Consider the following 19,203-nt stretch of genomic DNA (forward strand, 5'->3'; position numbering starts at 1 on the left):
GTAGCTCATATATTTAAATGGAGCATTTTTCATTATTAAGTGATTTGAAATGTTTTACTGATATTGCAATTTTTTTTCTGGGAACCATGGAAATCACTTCATGGCTTGGGAACATTTCTGAAAACCCATGCCTCCTTTCCAAAGCTGTTCAGTGGGCTGAACTGGGGACTTTGCTGGGCCATTTCTTATGTTTAACACCCCTGCTATACATTATTTGCTCTCAGTTCTCACGCACGGTATTAATTTACAAATAAAACAGTGATGCACTTTTTTGTTGGAGGGAGGTATACATATCAATGCATTGCATCCTTTTTTTGGTGAGGAGTTCTAAGTAACAGATTAGATTTAGTTAGATTAGATTAGTTACGCTCATAAAATACTCCACATCGAAAGGAGCCAGCTGAGGTGGTTCGGGCATCTGACAAGGATGCCTCCCGGGCGCCTCCTGGATGAGGTGTTCTGGGCATGTCCCACCGGGAGGAGGCCCCGGGGCAGACCCAGGACACGCTGGAGTTATTATATCTCTCGGCTGGCCTGGGAACGCCTTGGTGTTCCCCCGGATAAGCTGGAGGAAGTGGCTGCGGAGAGGGAGGTCTGGGCTTCTCTGCTTAGGCTGCTGCCCCTGCGACCCGGCCCCAGATAAAGCAGAAGAAAATGGATGGATAAAATACTTTTATACTTTTTTAGTGGTTAAAGCTACATTGTGTCACAGCTGATGTATAAACAGAGATATATAAATAATTAATTTTTATATAGCAGTTGACAGATGTGATCATATTAAAAATGAATGCCTTTGTTCATTAATTTTGATAAATGAGGCAGCTGCAGGGTTGGACTTGAACCCTGCAAACGACAAATATTTTACATTTTCCAGCCATCTATGAATCAGTTCAATAGGTTCAGAGTAACTTCTGGAGGGAGCTGAAAGGCTTGCTGCCATTCATATTCAAGATGGCTTATAGATGGCTGTTTTCCAAACAGCTGCCTAAAAAAAAAGAATGAAAAAAAAGTTAAACATATACCTCAGGGCTCGAATATACACGAGACAGATGAAGTGATATTTGAAGAAAAGTTGGGTTCACTTTGTAAAAGCTGTTTCTAGATACGTCTAAATGCTTCAATCAACACATCATTTATGTGCAGTTCAGTGGACACTTGTTATGGCATGCAGATACCATTTACTGGCAGAGCAGATGGTGGCAATATTAATATACTGTGTGTTGTAATATTCCCTGCAGGGTGGACTGAGTACCCTGATTTTATTAGATGGTTCACAATTAATTTATAGTTGCTCTCAAGATATTTTAACAAGAATGTAACACATGCAGCGGAAGACAATCAGGCAAGTGAGGTCGAGTTTCTTTCAAAGTCATACTCAAGATGTGGAAAAAAAACTGTGGAAACTATGGAAAAATGTTCTGTTTGGAATTCTGTACAGGGTGTTCCCCAAAACAATGAATCATAATAACATTCATGAGCCATCAGGAGAATTTGTCCAGTTTGTTTAAAGTCATTTGAGGTGTCCCAGCAGCCAAGTGGTTGACTTAAGAATATCTGCTTGAATTCTTTTAACATAAATGTTCTTCATTTATCTTTTTCTTCCTGTGTTCAGACGGCTCCTGATGGATGGAAGAACTCGGTGCGGCACAATCTGTCCCTGAATAAGTGCTTTGAGAAGGTGGAGAACAAGAATGGCAGCACCTCTCGTAAAGGCTGCCTGTGGGCGCTCAATCCAGCCAAGGTGGAGAAAATGCAGGAGGAGCTGCACAAGTGGCGCCGGAAAGACCCCATTACTATTCGCAGGAGCATGGCAAAGCCAGGTCAGTCCCGTAGGTATCCAACCTGAGAAATTGCAGAGTAGAAATTAAGGTATACAGAAGATTCTTTTCTACTACTTATTTTGCTTATTTTACTTTTCCTGTAGAAGATCTTGATCGACTACTGGGAGAAAGACCGGAAAGACTCAGGTCTGTGCCACCAAACCCCAAATCAGGCACATTAACCAGAGCGACCCCCGTCTACAACCCCTCCGCTTTTACTTGTACTCCACTTGAGCTTCGCCCAGCATGCCAGCCCATTTGCCAGTCTCAGTATGCTCACCTTCAGCCTCAGCAGCCCTTCTACCTCCCCCCAGCTGTCACACACCCCAGCAACTCATTCGCCCTCTTCTCACCCTGTGGACAGCAGCCTGCGGCCGGTATCCCATCATCCACTGGAAGCCTCAACTCACCGGAAGCTGGGAAGATACCACCTGTTTATAACAATACTCTCCAGTGTGATTACAGTGTTGAGCCCAGGATCACCATGCAGGAGTTTCTGCTGGAGGGAGACACCACTTATGACATTGACATGCTCAACCCCAGTCTGACTGACCTTCAGCTGCAAGGTATGAAAGACAGGGACAATAAGGAGGGAAAATGAGTGCACCAAGATTTGCTTGTGCAAGCTTCAGCAGATATTTATTACTGATACTGACAAACTGGTTTAAAAGCTGATAGGAAAGAAAAGGGAATTTAGGAGCTGTGTCTTAGTTGCATAGTTTGCCCACCAGAGAGCACTGAAGAGTTGATTTCCTTGCTTGGTAGACAAAGCCCATCATAATCTTTTACACAACTTTAGATCAGCCTGCATTTCTGCAGGCTGCTTTAACTGTAAAAATAACAAAAAAGTAAACTGTTGTGTGAGTGTAGCATCCCTGCTAAATAATGATTGGTGTTGCTCTCTAAAATATGACCTGTGGTTCCTTTTTTGCAGGTAACCTGTGGGAGGAGCTGAGAGTCGACAGTCTGGTGGCAGAGCCACAAGTTAGCACAAGCTCGTCCGCTACCTTTGTCCCTCAGAACCACCACATCCAGAGCAGCGGCCTCCACGTCGTGCCTCCCATCAGTCAGACATCAGCTGTGGTTGCCAGCGGTCGTTGTGAAGCGGAGGACGGGGACGAAGGGCGAAATGTGGAGCAGCATGGCTGTTTTAACGGACTAAATCCTGTATTATATTCAGGAGTGGAAAGCTTGGCTGGGTATCTGACCTCCTGCACTGCATCAGTCTCTTTAATGTAAACCTTCGCTCTATGGATTTGATGTACCATGTGAGTCTGAACGAGGAATATAGTTTCAAGCAGTTTCACACTACAGTGTATGATTGGTGGTAATTTAAGGCCAGTGGCGTGTCCAGCGGGGTGGCCGGGTGTGTGTGTGTGTGTGTGTGTGTGTGGCGGCACAGGCCACCCCAGGTGCCACCCCGAAGCTAAAACAATAAAATTCAATGAAATATCAAATGTATGATTATATTTTCATAGTGAAGCGCAGATATCCCAGTGTAAGTGAATGCAGCATCGGCTTCTGCACTATGAGCATCATGTTAGCAAAGGTAGGAGAGCCAAGCACCAAAGACGGCACCCGCAGAAAACAATTTTTCGGCAAAAGATTAACAGGTTAACATAGCTGGACTGGCCATCGGGCATACCGGGCAAATGGGCTGATGACTTATTTATTTATTTATTTTTGTAACGGCATGCATAATGAGAGGTGGTGGATTGGCCAGATGCTGGCCGATGTGTAAAAATAACTCAGTTGTTTGGTGGTGGCTGTGGCGGAGCTTCCACAGAGGCCAGCAGGTGGATGAGGGAAGGAGAGGCAGGAGGAGGAGAGACCCGAGGCAGCCGCCAGTCCGAGTGTCAGGTGAACTGAACTTAAGGTAAGAAGTTATGACCTGCAGTCTATCTGGGTCAGATATAAACCAAGTTTAGGTGTAGTTTATTTTCGTTGTGCTGACTTTTTACAGTCAGTTACAATAACTCGTACTGCGTGAGCTATTGTGACAGAGTTTCTATACAGCTGTTCGGTTGTTATGATGTTACTGATAGTGAACTTTATTTTATTCATAAGGTTAGTTAGTAGAGTTGCCAACGGCTCCTTAAAAAATGGAATGGTCCCTCATTCAGAGAAAATATTATTGTTTCTTCTTGAGCTGAGAAGAGACGCAGTTTGTCCCGTACTTTAGCTGTAATGGAAAAAGACACAAAGGTGGAGTTATTCTGTCGTTAGGCTGCACAGCTGCCTCTTCTCTCATTCCCCCCCCCCCCCCTCCTGTTCCTACTTCAATCATGAAACTGATCAATGATCAGCTGATCAGCTTTTCTCTCTTGTTTATTTATCTCCCACTTTGCTCCAGAAAGAGGAAACCAGCGGATGTCGCGCTAAACAACAGCAGCACGTTTAAGCTTGATCAGCTGTTGTTAGAATTTATTTTATATTAATTTCTAGTATCAGCTGATGTTTGCTGGAGCCACAGCTGCAAAAAAGCTGCTGGTCATGATATCGGTTTGGTTATCTGGTGAGAGGGAAACATGAAGATGAAACCAGGAGATGTCCTTACTGAATCATCAGAGCTGAACAGGTGATGGAGAAACAGGTTTACCTTTTAGGTGACATGAATGAGTTGAAGGGAAGTTATCAACTGTTTCTGAGAGACAAATAACACCAATATCATTTTCTAAGTAGCTGACAGCTGATAGCTGTGCAGGGGCGGATCTAGCAAAGTTTTGCCAGGGGGGCCAGGTAGGGCATTAAAAGGGAAAGGGGGGCACAAAGAAACACCTTTCTTTCTTATTCTCATTTAAAATATCTAGCTTTTATTAAATAATTATCTGAATCTTGTGAACAAAGTTTTTATCTGACGTAAAATGTATAGAAATCATACATATACCAAAAAGACTGTACATCACTGTCGCAACAGCGTTTGTTTTCATTCAAAGGCTTTATGGCTTTAATACCTGGTGGGCCGGTCTCTAGTCAAAATGCCCAATTTTTTGTCCCAGTCCAGCCCTGCAGGTTAATACTGGCAGTGTCCCCATGCCAACTGAAAGTATTTCATCAGCCAGTGTTGTTCTTTATACATCAATATTACCAAAGTTTACCATAACTTGGTAAACTTTGGTAGCCATGCTACAGCCAAGCATGTAGCATGGCTGCTACATGCTTTCAGGTTTTATTCAAATGTTAGTCTTTTCAGTTGTTTCACCACTTTTTTCCTGTTTCAAAATCAAACACCAGTTTGTAAGAAGATTATCTTCTTTTTTTACTAGGCAGATAAAGTTTTACATTGGCATTGGCTAATTTGCCAATTGTATGTTAAAAATGTTCGTATTTTAATATTCAAAAATGTTTTTGCCCAAAACATATGTGCACTATATGTCAGTAAAAATACTATGCAAATATTGCTGTCCTTGAATGCTGAATAAACACTGACAAAGCACTGATTGTATCTCTTGTGCTTTATCAACGCAGTATCTAAAAAATTTGCACCGTAGTGGTTAAAATCTCATTCTAATGAGAGTTAAAAGCGCATTCGGTTATTATGTTTATAGGGTTATTGAATTATGGTTAACGGTTGGTAGAATATTTTTTTAACATTATCTGCCAATTACATCTGCCACCCTTCTCCAAATCTGTGCCTCTACCTGGCCCTCCCAACAAAAATTTTCTAGAGACGCCACTGCTTAAGCCATCGCTGCAACAGACTCTGGTGAGATTGGTTGTTGAGATTTTCACTGCGTGCAGTCACAGTTCAGCTGATAGGACAGAAGAGCTTGTGCATAGTTATTGTCTGAAACATTTTTCCGCCTCCATTTCTTCTTATAGCTCCTGATGAATTAGACTATTCAGTATTAGAGGTTTACAAAGTGCATGGAGGATAAACTCAGATGGATCAAAACCCCAGTAACACCTTAATTCAGGTCATTGCAAAGAAAGAGGTTAACAAAAAACACCCCCATGAAAACCAGAAATATATCAGTCAAGCGATATTGTTGTTGCTGGAGTTTTTTTGAATCTCTTCATAATTAGCCAAAAAAGTTTGATACACAGAGGATAAAAAGAGAAATGGCTGAATTAAAACTGTAATTAAAGTACTTAGTAAGCATAAAGCTCTCTTGCAAAACTATATATATATTTTTGAATGTATCTATTTATTTACCCTTCCCAGAGTGTGTTGTCACATTGGTATTTTTGTGTATCCCAGTATTTTTAGGTAGTTTAAGGAATTATCAGTTGGTTTTTTTTACTGTTTGTAAAAAAAGATCCAGTACAAATAAATGTGAATAAATCAACTGTGTGAATCTGTGCACATTTATGAGCTCTTCTACGTGGTTAATAAAATGAATAAAACAAAATAGCTGTAAACGATCTTGTTAATAACATTTTCTATTATTAGAATTTTTCCCAACCAGCTATGATTATGCAATAACAACTAATTAAAATTTGAAGAAAAGCAAAGCAGCTCCTCTCAGGTTTATAAAGCCTGTCTATAAAAAGAGTTTCGCTGAACTGTCGTACTTAAAGATTTCCTGTTTTGGTTCATTGTTTCTTCTCTCATGTTTTCCTGCGGCTCACTCCCTGATCAGCAACAAGCAGCAAACAAACACAACAAACCTTCTTCACAGCAGCTGTTTTTGACTTGAACTAGTCAGCAAGATAAGGCAGGTGTTACTAATCACATTAATGAAGGCTTAGTTTCTAAGCAGAACAGCACCAAGCTTCATTAATGTGATTAGTTACACCTGCTTTTACCTGCTATTAGAAGAAAACAGTTGGAAACTGTTAGAATATTCTGTCGATGATAGATATTTGGATGAAACCAGGTGGTTGGAAATATGACCTTACATGGTTGCTAATTTTGCTCTGAAAGGTTTCCACTGCCTCTGGGTGTCCAAAAAAACCCCTTGTTGTTTCATGTTTACACACCTGTGTATCATGTACTCACTGGCTCGAACCATGCACAGTATGTGCTGAGAGAAAAAAAAGAAAAGATGCTGATGATTGATGAGTGATACAGTGGGAGATGCAATAATAACGGTGCAGTAAGACTGTTGCTACAGAAGATGGCGACAAAAACACATTTTGCTTGTTGCGTGTTAGGGATAATCTTTGGACATGCTTTACTTTCTGTGTGTATTTGACTGTTTTCTACATCAAATAAGTCAAAGGAAGAAGAATCACAAATAAAAGCACACAAACGACCTGCGGATCTTAAAGTGTAGAGGATGTTAAATGGAAAGTCTGCAGTCTAGGGAATTTATAAACCACTGCGGTTTGGGCATCAGTCCATTTAAAGTTAATCAAGTTCAGTCAATAGTATCGTCTGTACCTCAACTTTAGGTCTTTTTTCTTTTTTAGTGGGTGTATTTGGAGTGAACCTCACTGTTAATGAAAAAAAAAAAAACAGCAAATATCAAGGTCCCACAAAAATCCCACATTTATTGCAGTTATGGAATTTTGGTTGTCAAAACTTTTTTACATTTATTATTTTTTTGCTTAAAACATTTATTGTAATTAAAGTATACACAGTGCTCAGTACTACAGAGATCGTACTGGATATCAAAATTGGTATCTGACTTTGGGCTAGTGTAACTCTCTGACACTTTTCCAAAATGGCTATTTATTTAAAAAATACTCCTCACGCACTACAGTAGTAGTAGTAGTACTACGGACATGAAAATATATGACAACAACTGACACATTCACAAAGACAGAGTACACAGTGCCGTCATTCAACTGAACGATGGCAGATCACAGGAGGAGGACCGAATCATTCAGATGCGTGTGCCACTACAAAGACTTCTCTGAACCTCTGCAGTACAAATACAGTGAGACTCCTATACAAACTATATACTGTAAATATACATCTGATTTTTTTTATTCTTTCTGCTTTTAGGGCAATTTCATTTCCTCCTTTGTCTCATTCTGTGTTTCCGCCTCGTCTGTTTGACTTCGGTTTCTCTTCCAAAACACACAAAATGAAAAAAAAAAAAAAAAGTTTTCCTGATGAGAATCTGGAACCCACATATACAGACAGAAATCAACACTATGTACAGACACTGCATGTCTTTGCTGCCCACACACTCACTCACGCACGCTGATGCAAACTGAGGATAAAACTGGCAGAATTCAGTGTTTCTGCAAAAAAAAAAAAAAAAAAAAAAGAGGCAAAGGGAGAAATCTGATTGGCCGGGCAGCTCAGTACCTGAATGGAAATGCATGGAGCTTAACATGGAGGGAGACATGAGTATTTAATGCCAGTGATTTGTCCATCAGTTCATCTGTTTCTGGTCCTGAAGTGATAGCTGGATTATCGAAAATGTCTAAAACAGGGAAGGAGAAAGAGAGAAATGGTGGAGGGTTGCAGGATGGAGGCTTTCCTACGGCCCTCCGCTGTAGGAATAATCTGCCTTGTTGTGCATCACCAGCTTGTTGTCCACAAAGTAGAAGCTGTCAGACTGCGTCTCGTAAGGGTGCAGGATCATCTCACGCACTGATAGGGGGAGAGAGATAGCACACAGCGTTCTGAAACATCAAATCCATCTAAACATGGGGCGGGGGTATTTGTCTCGAGTGCGTCAGAGTGTGTGACACTCACTCATTTCCTCAGACAGCGTGGGGAACTCATAAATGTGCTCGCACGTGTTCTTGCTGCTGGGCATGCAGAAGCCAAACTCAAAATCAAAACTCTTTAGCAGCTGATCGCGGAAGTAGTGTCTCTCAATCATACGGAAGTTGTTGATGGGGGTGTCACCAACCGTGAACTCCACTCTGCAGAGACACAAAGGGGACAAAATACACCCACCAACGAGTAAAGGAATGGAAATACAAACTGCTGTCGCTGCTTTTGACACTTATGATAACAGTTGTAAGAACGCAACAAGGGAAAAGCCTAATAACAGTCAATCTAGATTATCTGCAAACCCAATTCCAAAAGGGTGGCTGCTTAAAACGTGAATAAAACTGAATGCAATTATTTGCAAATCTCAGAAATTCCATATTTTACTCACAACAGAACACAGAAAACATATCAAGTACTTAACCTGAGAAAATTTAACATCTTAAGAAAAAGCACGTCTGGAAAAATTTGGGACAGGGTTTGTGCTCACCACCGTGTAACATCACCTCTTCTTATAACAGTTTGTAAAATGTAGGAACTGAGGAGAGCAGCTGCTGGACTTTTAGGAGAAGAATATGGTGGTGTTTCTAGATTATGGATGGTTATGTCTTTTTTCACTGATTTGTGGAATTCACAACAAACTGTGATCAAAGAGAACGATTTCTGGAAGAGTTCCTGATTCCTGACAGAATCATGTCTGTTTTTAATGCAGCACTGTCTGAGGGCCTGAAGTTCACAGACATCCAATAAGCAGCACCTGGCTGCTACTAAAGCCTCTTAATTCCTATGGAAGCAGAAAGGATGCAAGTCTCCTTTATTAGGTTATGGGAGAGTGTCAGATCTGAACATGCTGAGTAGCCTTTAGTGTTTAATTGCATTGGTTGCTTCAGCGCTCTAACAAGTAGCTTTCACATTAGAAATAAATAGCAGTGAAAAAATAAACACATTAACTTGAATGAATATCTTTATTATTTTTATGCAGTCATGACGAGCAAATCACTTTACTTACAACACTCTGCACTGCTCTCTTGTCTTAATTATTCTTTACTGTTATATTTTTACATTCTTCATACATCTCCATCACCTGTTCCTCTGATAATGTCTCTGATTGGAGCAGACCATGTGCCATGGATCCCCTTTTTACTTGGAAGAAGAGTGAAACAAAACATCAAACGCCCCCCTTTATGTGAGCCTGAAGCAGAAAGTCTGAGTTAAATAAGAGAGTCGATAATCATGGTCGTGATACCTGTTATCTCTGACTGAGGTTTCAGATTTTGTTAAGCCAGGTAATGCAAAGAAGGCCTGGTTTTGTTTAGCTTGCTCTGGAGCACACCCATAAAGGAGGCTTAAAAAAACATAGTTTGGTGAATTAAATGTGATTAGAAATGATAAAAAGGATAAATAGAAGTTCTAAAATTAAAAAATGAAGACTGTCAGGGGTTTTGAGTTTTGGGGAGTTTTGGGTTTTCTCTAATTTTGTATTCTTATCTTGTTTTATGTTCCTATACTCCATAATATTGATATTTAGCTTGCTGTATTTCTTAGTGTTTATGGGTCTTTTTTTCAATCTTGGTTGTTGTTTTCACAACTTTAGTTCTGAACTTTTGTTGCAAAGACCTTTAGGTTTGGTCTGTGTTTTGTGGGTTTATGACTTCCTTTTCGTTTCAGATAGGAGCTCTCTGTTTATGTTGTTAGTTTTACTTTCCTTGTGTTTATGATTTCTTATCTGTGCCTTTAGTTCCCTGCTTGTTAAATTCCCTTTTGTATTCCAAATTCTGTTCCTTCCATCTTATGTTTTGACCTCTTTTCAATTCAATTTCATTTATATAGAACAGCAATTACAACAGCAGCCACCTCAAGGTGCTTTATATATACCTACAAAAAGACTACCTCCATTATCAGGTTGTGGAATGCTCTCCCTCCATCATTACGTTGCCTTGATTGTATTTATTCTTTTAAATAGCAGCTTAAGACTCATTTATTTAGATTGGCTTTTAATTAGATTTGTGCTGTGTGTTTTATTATTAATGTATTTTATGTATTTCTGTTCTATATTACTGTGAAGCACTTTGTGGTTTTTATCCTGTGAAAAGTGCTATATAAATAAATTGATTTGATTTGATGAGCAAGTACTTGGCAAAAGTGGGAAGGAAAAACTCCCTTCTAACAGGAAGAAACTTCAGGCTCAGGGAAGGGAAGCCATCTGCTGCAACCAATTGAGGACGAGGGGGAGAAGACAGGACAAAAGGCACATTGTGTATAACACAGAGATGAATAACTAATGATTAAATGCGGAGTGAAAAAAGGTGAATGAAGAAGAAAAACCCAGTCCATCATGGTCCCAAGTCCCCAGCAGCCTAAGCCTATTGTACACTAACAAAGGGATCCAGCTCTAACTATATAATTGTATATTTGAGTCTTGGTCTCAGTGTTAGTTATTTCTTGTCTTATTTTGATAGTCTCCTGTCACTAGTGCTTTGCATTTAATTCTACTTCCCTGTCGCGCCATCTCTGATTGGTTTCGGCTGTCCTCCCACCTGTTTCCTCTCCGGTGTATATTTATTTTCTCGGTCTTTCCTCCTTGTGTGTTTTCTTAGAAGAGTTGTAGTTTTGGCAAGTTTGTTCTTGACTTGCATTATTTTGTATTTTAGTAAAAACACAGCATTAAAGCTGATTTTGAGTTTACTTTCCATTTTCTCAGGCCTACATTTTGGGTCCATCCAGTTGTCAAATGCACTAAAACCATTTACTCTACAGGTTAACACACACATAGACGACTTGGAACGGCGAATCGAGGACCTTGAACAATACACAAGAATGGATGATTTAGTCATAAGTGGACTGGAGACGCAACACCGAACCTACGCCGGAGTAACAGCTGGGGGAGGTAAAGATGGTGAAGATGCCCCGGTAGAGGAGCTGCAAACGCTTGAACAGCAAGTGATAAAATTCCTTCAAACGAAGAATGTAAGTATTCAGAGCCATCATATTGCAGCATGCCACACGCTCCCCAGGAAAGACAGTAAAACAAAGCCATCAATTATTCTTCGGTTTGTGAGTCGCAAAACAAAGATTGAGTTACTGAAACAGGGTAAGAAGCTTAAAGGGACTGGTGTGTATTTAAATGAACATTTAACGAAAAAGACTGCTGAAATTGCAAGACAGGCACGCAGCCTGAGAAAACACAATAAGATACAAGCGACATGGACGAGGAACTGCAAAGTAATGATAAGACTAAATGGCAATCCCGAAGAAGCGAAAGTTGTGATGATAAGAGAACTCAAAGACTTAGAGCAATATAAATAATCAGGAATCTGCTCTGGAATCTATTGGAAAAGTGACGATTGGATAATGAACAATGGGTATGGAAAGTGTTTCTGGCCTTACGGCTCAAAAAACAACAACAAAAACAAAAACACATAAATGACAAGTTTGGACACATATTATAGGTTTCCATTCAGAGATATTGAAGAGGAAGAATTTGATTATGAAAAGGACTGTCAAGGTGGTTATTTTGCCACACACGCTGAGAAAACGAACTTCAAAACGTTTAACTATGCAGAGCACAACATGCATGACCCTGAAAGTAACATTGACCCAGATACCCACTTCTACAATAACACCAATAATACTTGTGAGTACTATACAGATGACCAATTCAATATGAATATTAAAATGGCAAATGCATTGTCGGTCATACATTTCAATAGTAGAAGCCTGTATAAAAATTTTTCTAAAATTACAGAATGTTTAAGTAAGTTAAAAAAGTTTAATATAATTGCAATATCAGAAACATGGCTCGATAATGAGAAAATTAGTGAAATGGGACTGGAAGGATACGAATTATTTACAATGAACAGGGTGAATAAAAAAGGAGGCGGTGTTGCCTTATATGTAGATAAAGTTTTGAAATGTAGTCTGATTGAATGTATGTCAAGCACCATAGATAACGTATTGGAATGTGTCACTATTGAAATCCATGATGAAAAAGCTAACAATATAATTATAAGTTGCATCTATAGGACACCAGGTTCATGCCTTGAGACATTCAATGAAAAACTTGCTGCTATGTTTAGCAACCTAAATGATAAAAAAGTGCAAATAATTTGTGGTGATTTTAATATAGATTTGCTAAACCCAAATGGACATCAGAAAACAACAGATTTCATAAATACAATGTATAGTAACTCCCTTTTCCCTGTAATTATAAAACCAAGTAGAATAACAATTGATACAGCTACATTGATAGATAATATATTCACAAATAAAATTGACCATGAAATAGTAGGTGGACTTCTTATAACTGATATAAGCGATCATCTTCCTGTTTTTGCAATTTTTCAAAATTATTTTGGGATTAAAACTAAACAAAAGAATCAAATATTTGATATGATACGACTTAGAACAACAAGAGCCATTGCTGCCCTCCAGGTGGACTTAAAAGAACACAATTGGAATGAGGTTTTTGCAAATGAAGATTCAAATAGTGCATATGATGCATTCTTATCAACTGTAATTTCACTATATGAAAAACATTGTCCTCTAATGAAAATCACTAGAAAGCATCACAGATCAAATAAGCCATGGATCACAAAAGGGATAGAAGATGCATGTAAAAAGAAAAATAATTTATATAAGAGATTCATAAAACAGAGGACAAAAGATGCTGAAATAAAGTACAAGTTATATAAAAATAGATTAGTAAATATTATAAGAACAAGTAAGAAAGAATATTACCACAAATTATTGGAGCAAAGTAGAAGTAACACACAAGAAACATGGAGGATATTAAATAGTATAATCAAAAAGGGCTCAAAAAATAAGAATTATCCAGATTATTTTAAAAAAGATAAAGATATTGTGCTTGATAAAACTAAAGACATTGCAAATGAATTTAATGATTTCTTTGTAAATGTTGGCTTTAATTTAGCAAAAGAAATTCCAGAGTCAAGAAATAATAACGACCTAAATAAACATATTACTCAGAATGTGTCCTCCATGTTTATTGGTGTTGTAACTCATAGAGAAATAATTAACATTGTGAAGACATTTAAAAATAAAAAGTCCACTGACTGTTTTGGTATTGACATGATATTAGTTAAAAGTATTATAGAAGATATAGTGCAACCTTTTGCATACATTTGTAATCTGTCCTTTCAAACTGGTGTATTTCCCTCACAAATGAAAATAGCAAAAGTTATTCCAATCCATAAAAACGGAGAGAGAAGTCAGTTTACCAATTATAGGCCAATATCACTGCTCCCACAGTTCTCAAAAATTTTAGAAAAGTTATTTGTTAATAGACTTGATAAATATATTGAGAAGCATAATCTCCTAAGTGATAACCAATATGGCTTTAGAGTGAAAAGGTCCACTTCGATGGCAGTGATGGAACTTGTAGAAGGGATATCTAATGCTATAGATAATAAGGAATATACTGTTGGTGTTTTTATAGACTTAAAAAAGGCGTTTGATACGATTGATCATTCTATATTAATGAATAAACTAGAGAGATATGGCATAAGAGGGTTAGCATACAAGTGGATGAAAAGTTACCTGGATGACAGATATCAATATGTCGAATTCAATAATGTAAAATCTAAGCAGTTGAAGGTAACTTGTGGTGTTCCTCAGGGCTCTGTGCTGGGCCCTAAATCATTTATATTATACATAAATGACATATGTAGCATTTCCAAACTGTTAAAATGTGTATTGTTTGCTGATGATACCACTCTGTATTGCTCAGGTAAAAACCTAGAACAGCTTCTGACTACAGCGGAAAAGGAGTTAAATATATTAAAAAACTGGTTTGATGTAAATAAGTTATCATTAAATATAAAGAAAACAAAATTGATTATTTTTGGCACTAGACAAATGAAAAATGTATCTAAAATCAGGGTTAATGGAATTGAAATTGAAAGAGTGTACGAAAATAAATTTCTTGGAGTGATAATTGATGATAAGCTGAGTTGGAAGTCTCATATAAACCATGTGAAAACAAAAATGTCAAAAACCATTGCTATTCTCTATAAAACAAAGCATGTCCTGAACAAAAAATCATTATACACACTCTATTGTACTCTGTTGCTTCCATATATGACTTACTGTCTGGAGATATGGGGTAATGCATATAAAACGAACACTCTTCTTATTTTCAAGTTGCAAAAAAGAGCTATAAGAATTATAAACCAATCAAACTATATAGAACCAACTAACATTTTGTTTATTAATCTGAATACCCTGAAATTTTATGATTTAGTTGAATATAAAATGGCACAGATAATGTATAAAGCACAAAATAACTTGCTTTGCCCCAGTACTCAGAAGCTGTTCAAAGTCAGAGAGAGTCAATATGACTTAAGGGGAACAGATTTCTTTTAAAAAAACAAGATAAGGACAAATATAAAGCAGAGATGTGTTTCTGTTAGAGGAGTTAACCTGTGGAATAGTTATGACAGTGATTTAAAAAGGTGTAGTTCATTTTCCTTGTTTAAAAATATGTTTAAAAATAGAGTATTAGAAAAATATATATATCAAGAATGAAAAGAGCAGAAAAAAAACAAAAACAAAAAACAAAAAAACCTCTTGATTCTTTTGCTTTGATGTAGTTACTTACTAAGGTGGAAAGTTTTCTGTTTTTTTGTTTTTTTCTTGTTTGTTTGTTTGTTTGTTTTGTTTTTGCTTTGTTTGCCTTCTCTCACCCCAACCGGTCGCAGCAGATGGCCGCCCCTCCCTGAGCCTGGTTCTGCCGGAGGTTTCTTCCTGTTAAAAGGGAGTTTTTCCTTCCCACTGTCGCCAAAGTGCTTGCTCATAGGGGGTCATATGATTGTTGGGCTTTTCTCTGTATCTATGAAGCGCCTTGAGGCGACATTTGTTGTGATTTGGCGCTATATAAATGAAATTGAATTGAATTGAATTGAATTTTATTATTTGCTTCGAGCCCTGTGTACAGGAGCTGCATGCTAAAAGATCTTTTGTTAAAAGGGTTGGCGTAATAAGCAAATGCTTCAGCCAATACCTTTTGATTAGCCTTGTCTCATGCTTTCTTGCTTTGTGGTAAATCTTTGTTCTGTCTTCACTGAGATATTTGAATGCTAATCAATAAAAAACATATCACTCACTCTAATCCAAATAATAATAATAATAATAATGATGCTACCAATAATAATAATAATAATACAAATTTAGGGCTAATCCCAGCTTAGATTAGTCAGTTGATGTGTTGGTTTGAAATCTGCACTCAGTCTCACGATGAGCAGTTTTGGCTACTTGGTGCCTGACTCAGCAGATGGGCTGGGCCACTCTGTATGTTCACACTCATCGCTGTCAGCCTGCTGCCTGACACCAGAGCCTACACACATCCTACTTCCGGTACGTTCCCTCAGTCGGAGCAGCAGGGTTGACCGGATATTACACCACATGGGGACTTACGTAGCTCCAACCTGCCGCAGCTGTAGGAAAGCCGGGGTGAACTGGTATCGGACAAAACGGCCGGCATTGGGGTCACACTGCTTTTTACCGCCAGCTGAAGACAAGATGAATAAAAACAACAAAAAGCAGTCAGCTTTTTGAGTTCCAGCCCTTGCTCGGCTTATTTGAGCTATGCACATATGCGTGCAGGTTTTTCCTATTAAACTGATGAACCAATAAACCATCTGACACACTGGAAGGTTTTTGGACCTGCCATATAATGTGTTTATCTAGTTTCTGCACACGTTGGAGCTCACCTGGTGTCGGAGGTTTGGTGATCTCAAAGAGGACAGTCCCCCGTTTCCATGTCACGGATCTTAAATCTGGTGAAGTCGATCATGTGGAACGTTTTCTTCTGGAGAGCAGAGGTATCTGAAGACAGAAAAAAAGAGAGAAATGTGTCTTAGGTTCTTCTGATTTTTTGTACATGATACAAAACAACTGTCAGTTAACCACAGACTTCTGTTACACTCCAAGAAACATCATATCTGTTGTTACAGAAGCAGGCCGCGAACCGGTCCCTACATTCATAAAAAGCCAGCTCTGCACTGAGAATAGTCACCGGTGTAACATCACAGCGGTGCCAGGAAGCCATTTTTGCACGTTTTTATCTTCCTCTGCGCCGAGAGAAGTCACAATACAAAACTCCCTACTTCATGAAAGCCAAGACAGACGTTCAGGTCAAGCTGAGCTCAGGGAATTGTCTGAGGTCGCTCAAAAGGATAGACACCAAAGCAGAAGCTAAACACGTACTCAAAGTTTCTAACTTTCAAAGCAACTCACTAATCTCTCATATGTTTGTACTTATGTGCACCGGAAGATACACCCAGAGTCAGGTTTGACAGCGGCAGTTATGTAACCTCATTTCTGGCGACTGATTGAATTGCTTTTGTGATTGGTTTGAGTATGCATATACTTCAGATAAAGAAATCTCACAAAACAATACAGAAAAAAAATATGGTGATCCTATTATTGTATGCATGAGTTTGTATGTTAGGGTTGTTTAGAAATAGCTTTTTCTTTATTTAACTTTTAAACTAAAGTTGAGTTTAAATAGCTTAAACATAGTTTTGCTCTGGTTCTATGCAGAGGCCTACACACAGCTTTGCAGATCAACTTCTACATGCATTTATATAGAGAAGCAAAGGTGCTTAATTGTTGTACGATACGGGATCCTACAATCACCTGGGAGCGGTGTTACAAAACAAAAAATAATTTCCCATAAGTCACCCAATTCAGTTCAATTTAATTCATTTCAGTTGTATTTAGTTTTTCATATTGGCAGCTAACAATAACAGTTGCTTCAGGTTTTATTACCCTAAAAGCCTCAAACAATCTGACAGTCCCCTATGAGCAGCACAGACAAGTGTCGCCTAATCATTCAAGCCTTTGTATGTGAAGAGAAGGATTCAAATCTGGAATTACACTGGGAAATAATAAAGAGAGAGCGCATATGTGAGAATAGTGATCTCACTTTCTCTCTCTAAGTTGTTTCCCTCTAGACTTTTCAGGGGCCTTTTAGAGCCAACCAAAGGTTTTCTCTTTCATGGGGAACTCATCTGCCTTCCACTTTCCTGCTCTGGACTGCACTTTTCAACTATTCTGTATTTGACCAATGCAGGGCATCATCAACTCAAAGCTACATGTTATTGTTTGGAGAACTGCATCAGTTGCATACCTGCTTAGGATCTACAACTGGACACTAAAGCAGCACTGTAAATCTTGCCTCGTTGGGGCTGTTTTTGAAGCTTATGGATGGCTCTGGGACCACAACTTGGGTTTTTCCTGCTGTAAATTCAGGCTGGTGGGAGACCTCCCATGGTGAAAAAAGCAATTCTCCTCTCTTCCTCTTCCTGTGCATTTATATGCCACATTACATTAACATTCTCCTTTTTGTTGTGTGTTGTTGATTTTTATTTTATTGTTATTTTTTAAAAAAAAAGAAACATTGTAATGGCAGAAGGTCATAGCCAAACATTCTCATTCTCATATAATTTCGGATGCTGTTAACCTCTCATTTGCTGCTCTCATGTGCTGAAAATCTAAATTACGATAAAGAAATTTTGATAATGGCACACACTGTCCACTTTTAAACACGTCTTAACCCCAATTTTATCCTTTGATTTCGGCCTCAGCGGGACTTAGCTTTTCTTGTAATTAAATTAGCTGCTAACTAATTAATTACTTTGCTTTTTGCTTTCATTTGTTTTTTTATTAATGTATTATATAATTTTGTTCCAATGTTCAGCACTTTGCATCACCTGTGGTTGTTTTAGAATGCTTTATGAATAAAGATGATGATGACTTTCTTACTGTCCTGTAATATTGTTGACCAAACAGGTTGCTTTCCGACAATAACAATAAATGTTTTTTTGTTTTTTTTTATCACTTTTCTCTTTCAGGATTTTGATGGCATTAAACCAAAGAACTGTCAGATTTGGCCACGTTGGCGCTATGTGTGCACGTATGTGTGCGTGGCATGTGTGAGACACTGCCTTCCCAACGGGGCAGGATTAGACCTAAGAGGCTTATTGTGTTTTACCATCACATGGACTGACTGTTTGAGAAGCGCATACACAAACGCACACACTGTATCTCATTAGGGTATGGTAAGGGCAAGTATTATTAGCTGTTTACGTTGCGTAAGTGTTGAAGGGTCTTTCTCTCCTTTCATATGATACATTAAGAAAGACAAACATACGTTACACTAAATGCATTATCACGTGACTTGAGCGGATCTATGTATTTGTACACACACACACACACACACACACACACACACACACACCTGCACAGTTACATCTTTGACTCCTTCCTTCTGAGGGTTAAGGAGCAGATGGGTCACACAGGCTTTAGCCACCTGCTCTGAGGTATTTATAGACTTCTTCATAAAGGTTAACACACAACACTTAATGTGAAATTTACTGAACACCAATAATAATCATAATCAATCAATCAATGTGTTGATAAAGTAATAATAAATCTTAAAAAAAGAGAGAAATCTGAAATGCTGTTATGCCGGAGTTAAAGAAAATGCCCTTATTTTGCACGGTTTTTAAATGGAGATTTACACAGGTGGTGGAAGTGAGACCCATTACTTAACAGACCTTATTATTTTTTCTAAGGACAGTCTCTTTGGTTCTTTAGAGTTTCTTTCAAACTCCAACCAATGCTAACATCTGACATGTATTTTAACTCACAAATTTGCATAGAGTTAAAAAACTTTATTGAGCTTTGATATTTAGGTGAATGAGATCGTGTCATCTTCATACGGTGGCCCTGTGAAGTCAAACAAAC

At 38.4% G+C, this 19,203-nt stretch overlaps 2 protein-coding genes across 3 annotated transcripts in view; one reads left to right on the forward strand and one right to left on the reverse strand.

The window, feature by feature from the left end:
- Window positions 1-7,997, forward strand: part of foxn1 (forkhead box N1) — a 23,685-nt gene extending 15,688 nt beyond the window's left edge. For both annotated transcript variants that reach the window (XM_085183970.1, XM_085183969.1), the window contains exons 7-9: window positions 1,613-1,820; window positions 1,925-2,386; window positions 2,755-7,997. In XM_085183970.1, coding sequence (XP_085040096.1) covers window positions 1,613-1,820; window positions 1,925-2,386; window positions 2,755-3,059 — 975 coding nt within the window. In that variant the 3' untranslated portion in view covers window positions 3,060-7,997. The remainder of the gene's footprint in view (window positions 1-1,612; window positions 1,821-1,924; window positions 2,387-2,754) is intronic.
- unc119a1 (unc-119 lipid binding chaperone a1) lies at window positions 7,960-16,501 on the reverse strand. Its single transcript, XM_085184385.1, has 5 exons — window positions 16,432-16,501; window positions 16,198-16,278; window positions 15,868-15,961; window positions 8,416-8,588; window positions 7,960-8,310 (listed from the first exon to the last, which is right to left on the reverse strand). The coding sequence occupies exons 1-5, from the start codon at window positions 16,499-16,501 to the stop codon at window positions 8,198-8,200; spliced, it is 531 nt and encodes a 176-aa protein (XP_085040511.1). The 3' UTR covers window positions 7,960-8,197.
- Between the last annotated feature and the right edge of the window lie 2,702 nt (window positions 16,502-19,203).

The sequence above is a fragment of the Neolamprologus multifasciatus genome, chromosome 14 (genome assembly GCF_963576455.1).
Source record: "Neolamprologus multifasciatus chromosome 14, fNeoMul1.2, whole genome shotgun sequence".
NCBI classification, from domain to species: Eukaryota; Metazoa; Chordata; class Actinopteri; order Cichliformes; family Cichlidae; genus Neolamprologus; species Neolamprologus multifasciatus.

Coding starts and splice junctions, on each gene's coding strand:
- unc119a1 (XM_085184385.1), bottom strand. CDS start 16,501: ATGGCTTCCTGGCACCGCTGTGATGTTACACCGGTGACTATTCTCAGT. Junction 16,279..16,431: donor AGAGCTGGCTTTTTATGAAT/GTAGGGACCGGT, acceptor TTCTGTCTTCAG/ATACCTCTGCTCTCCAGAAG. Junction 15,962..16,197: donor TGACATGGAAACGGGGGACT/GTCCTCTTTGAG, acceptor TCTTGTCTTCAG/CTGGCGGTAAAAAGCAGTGT.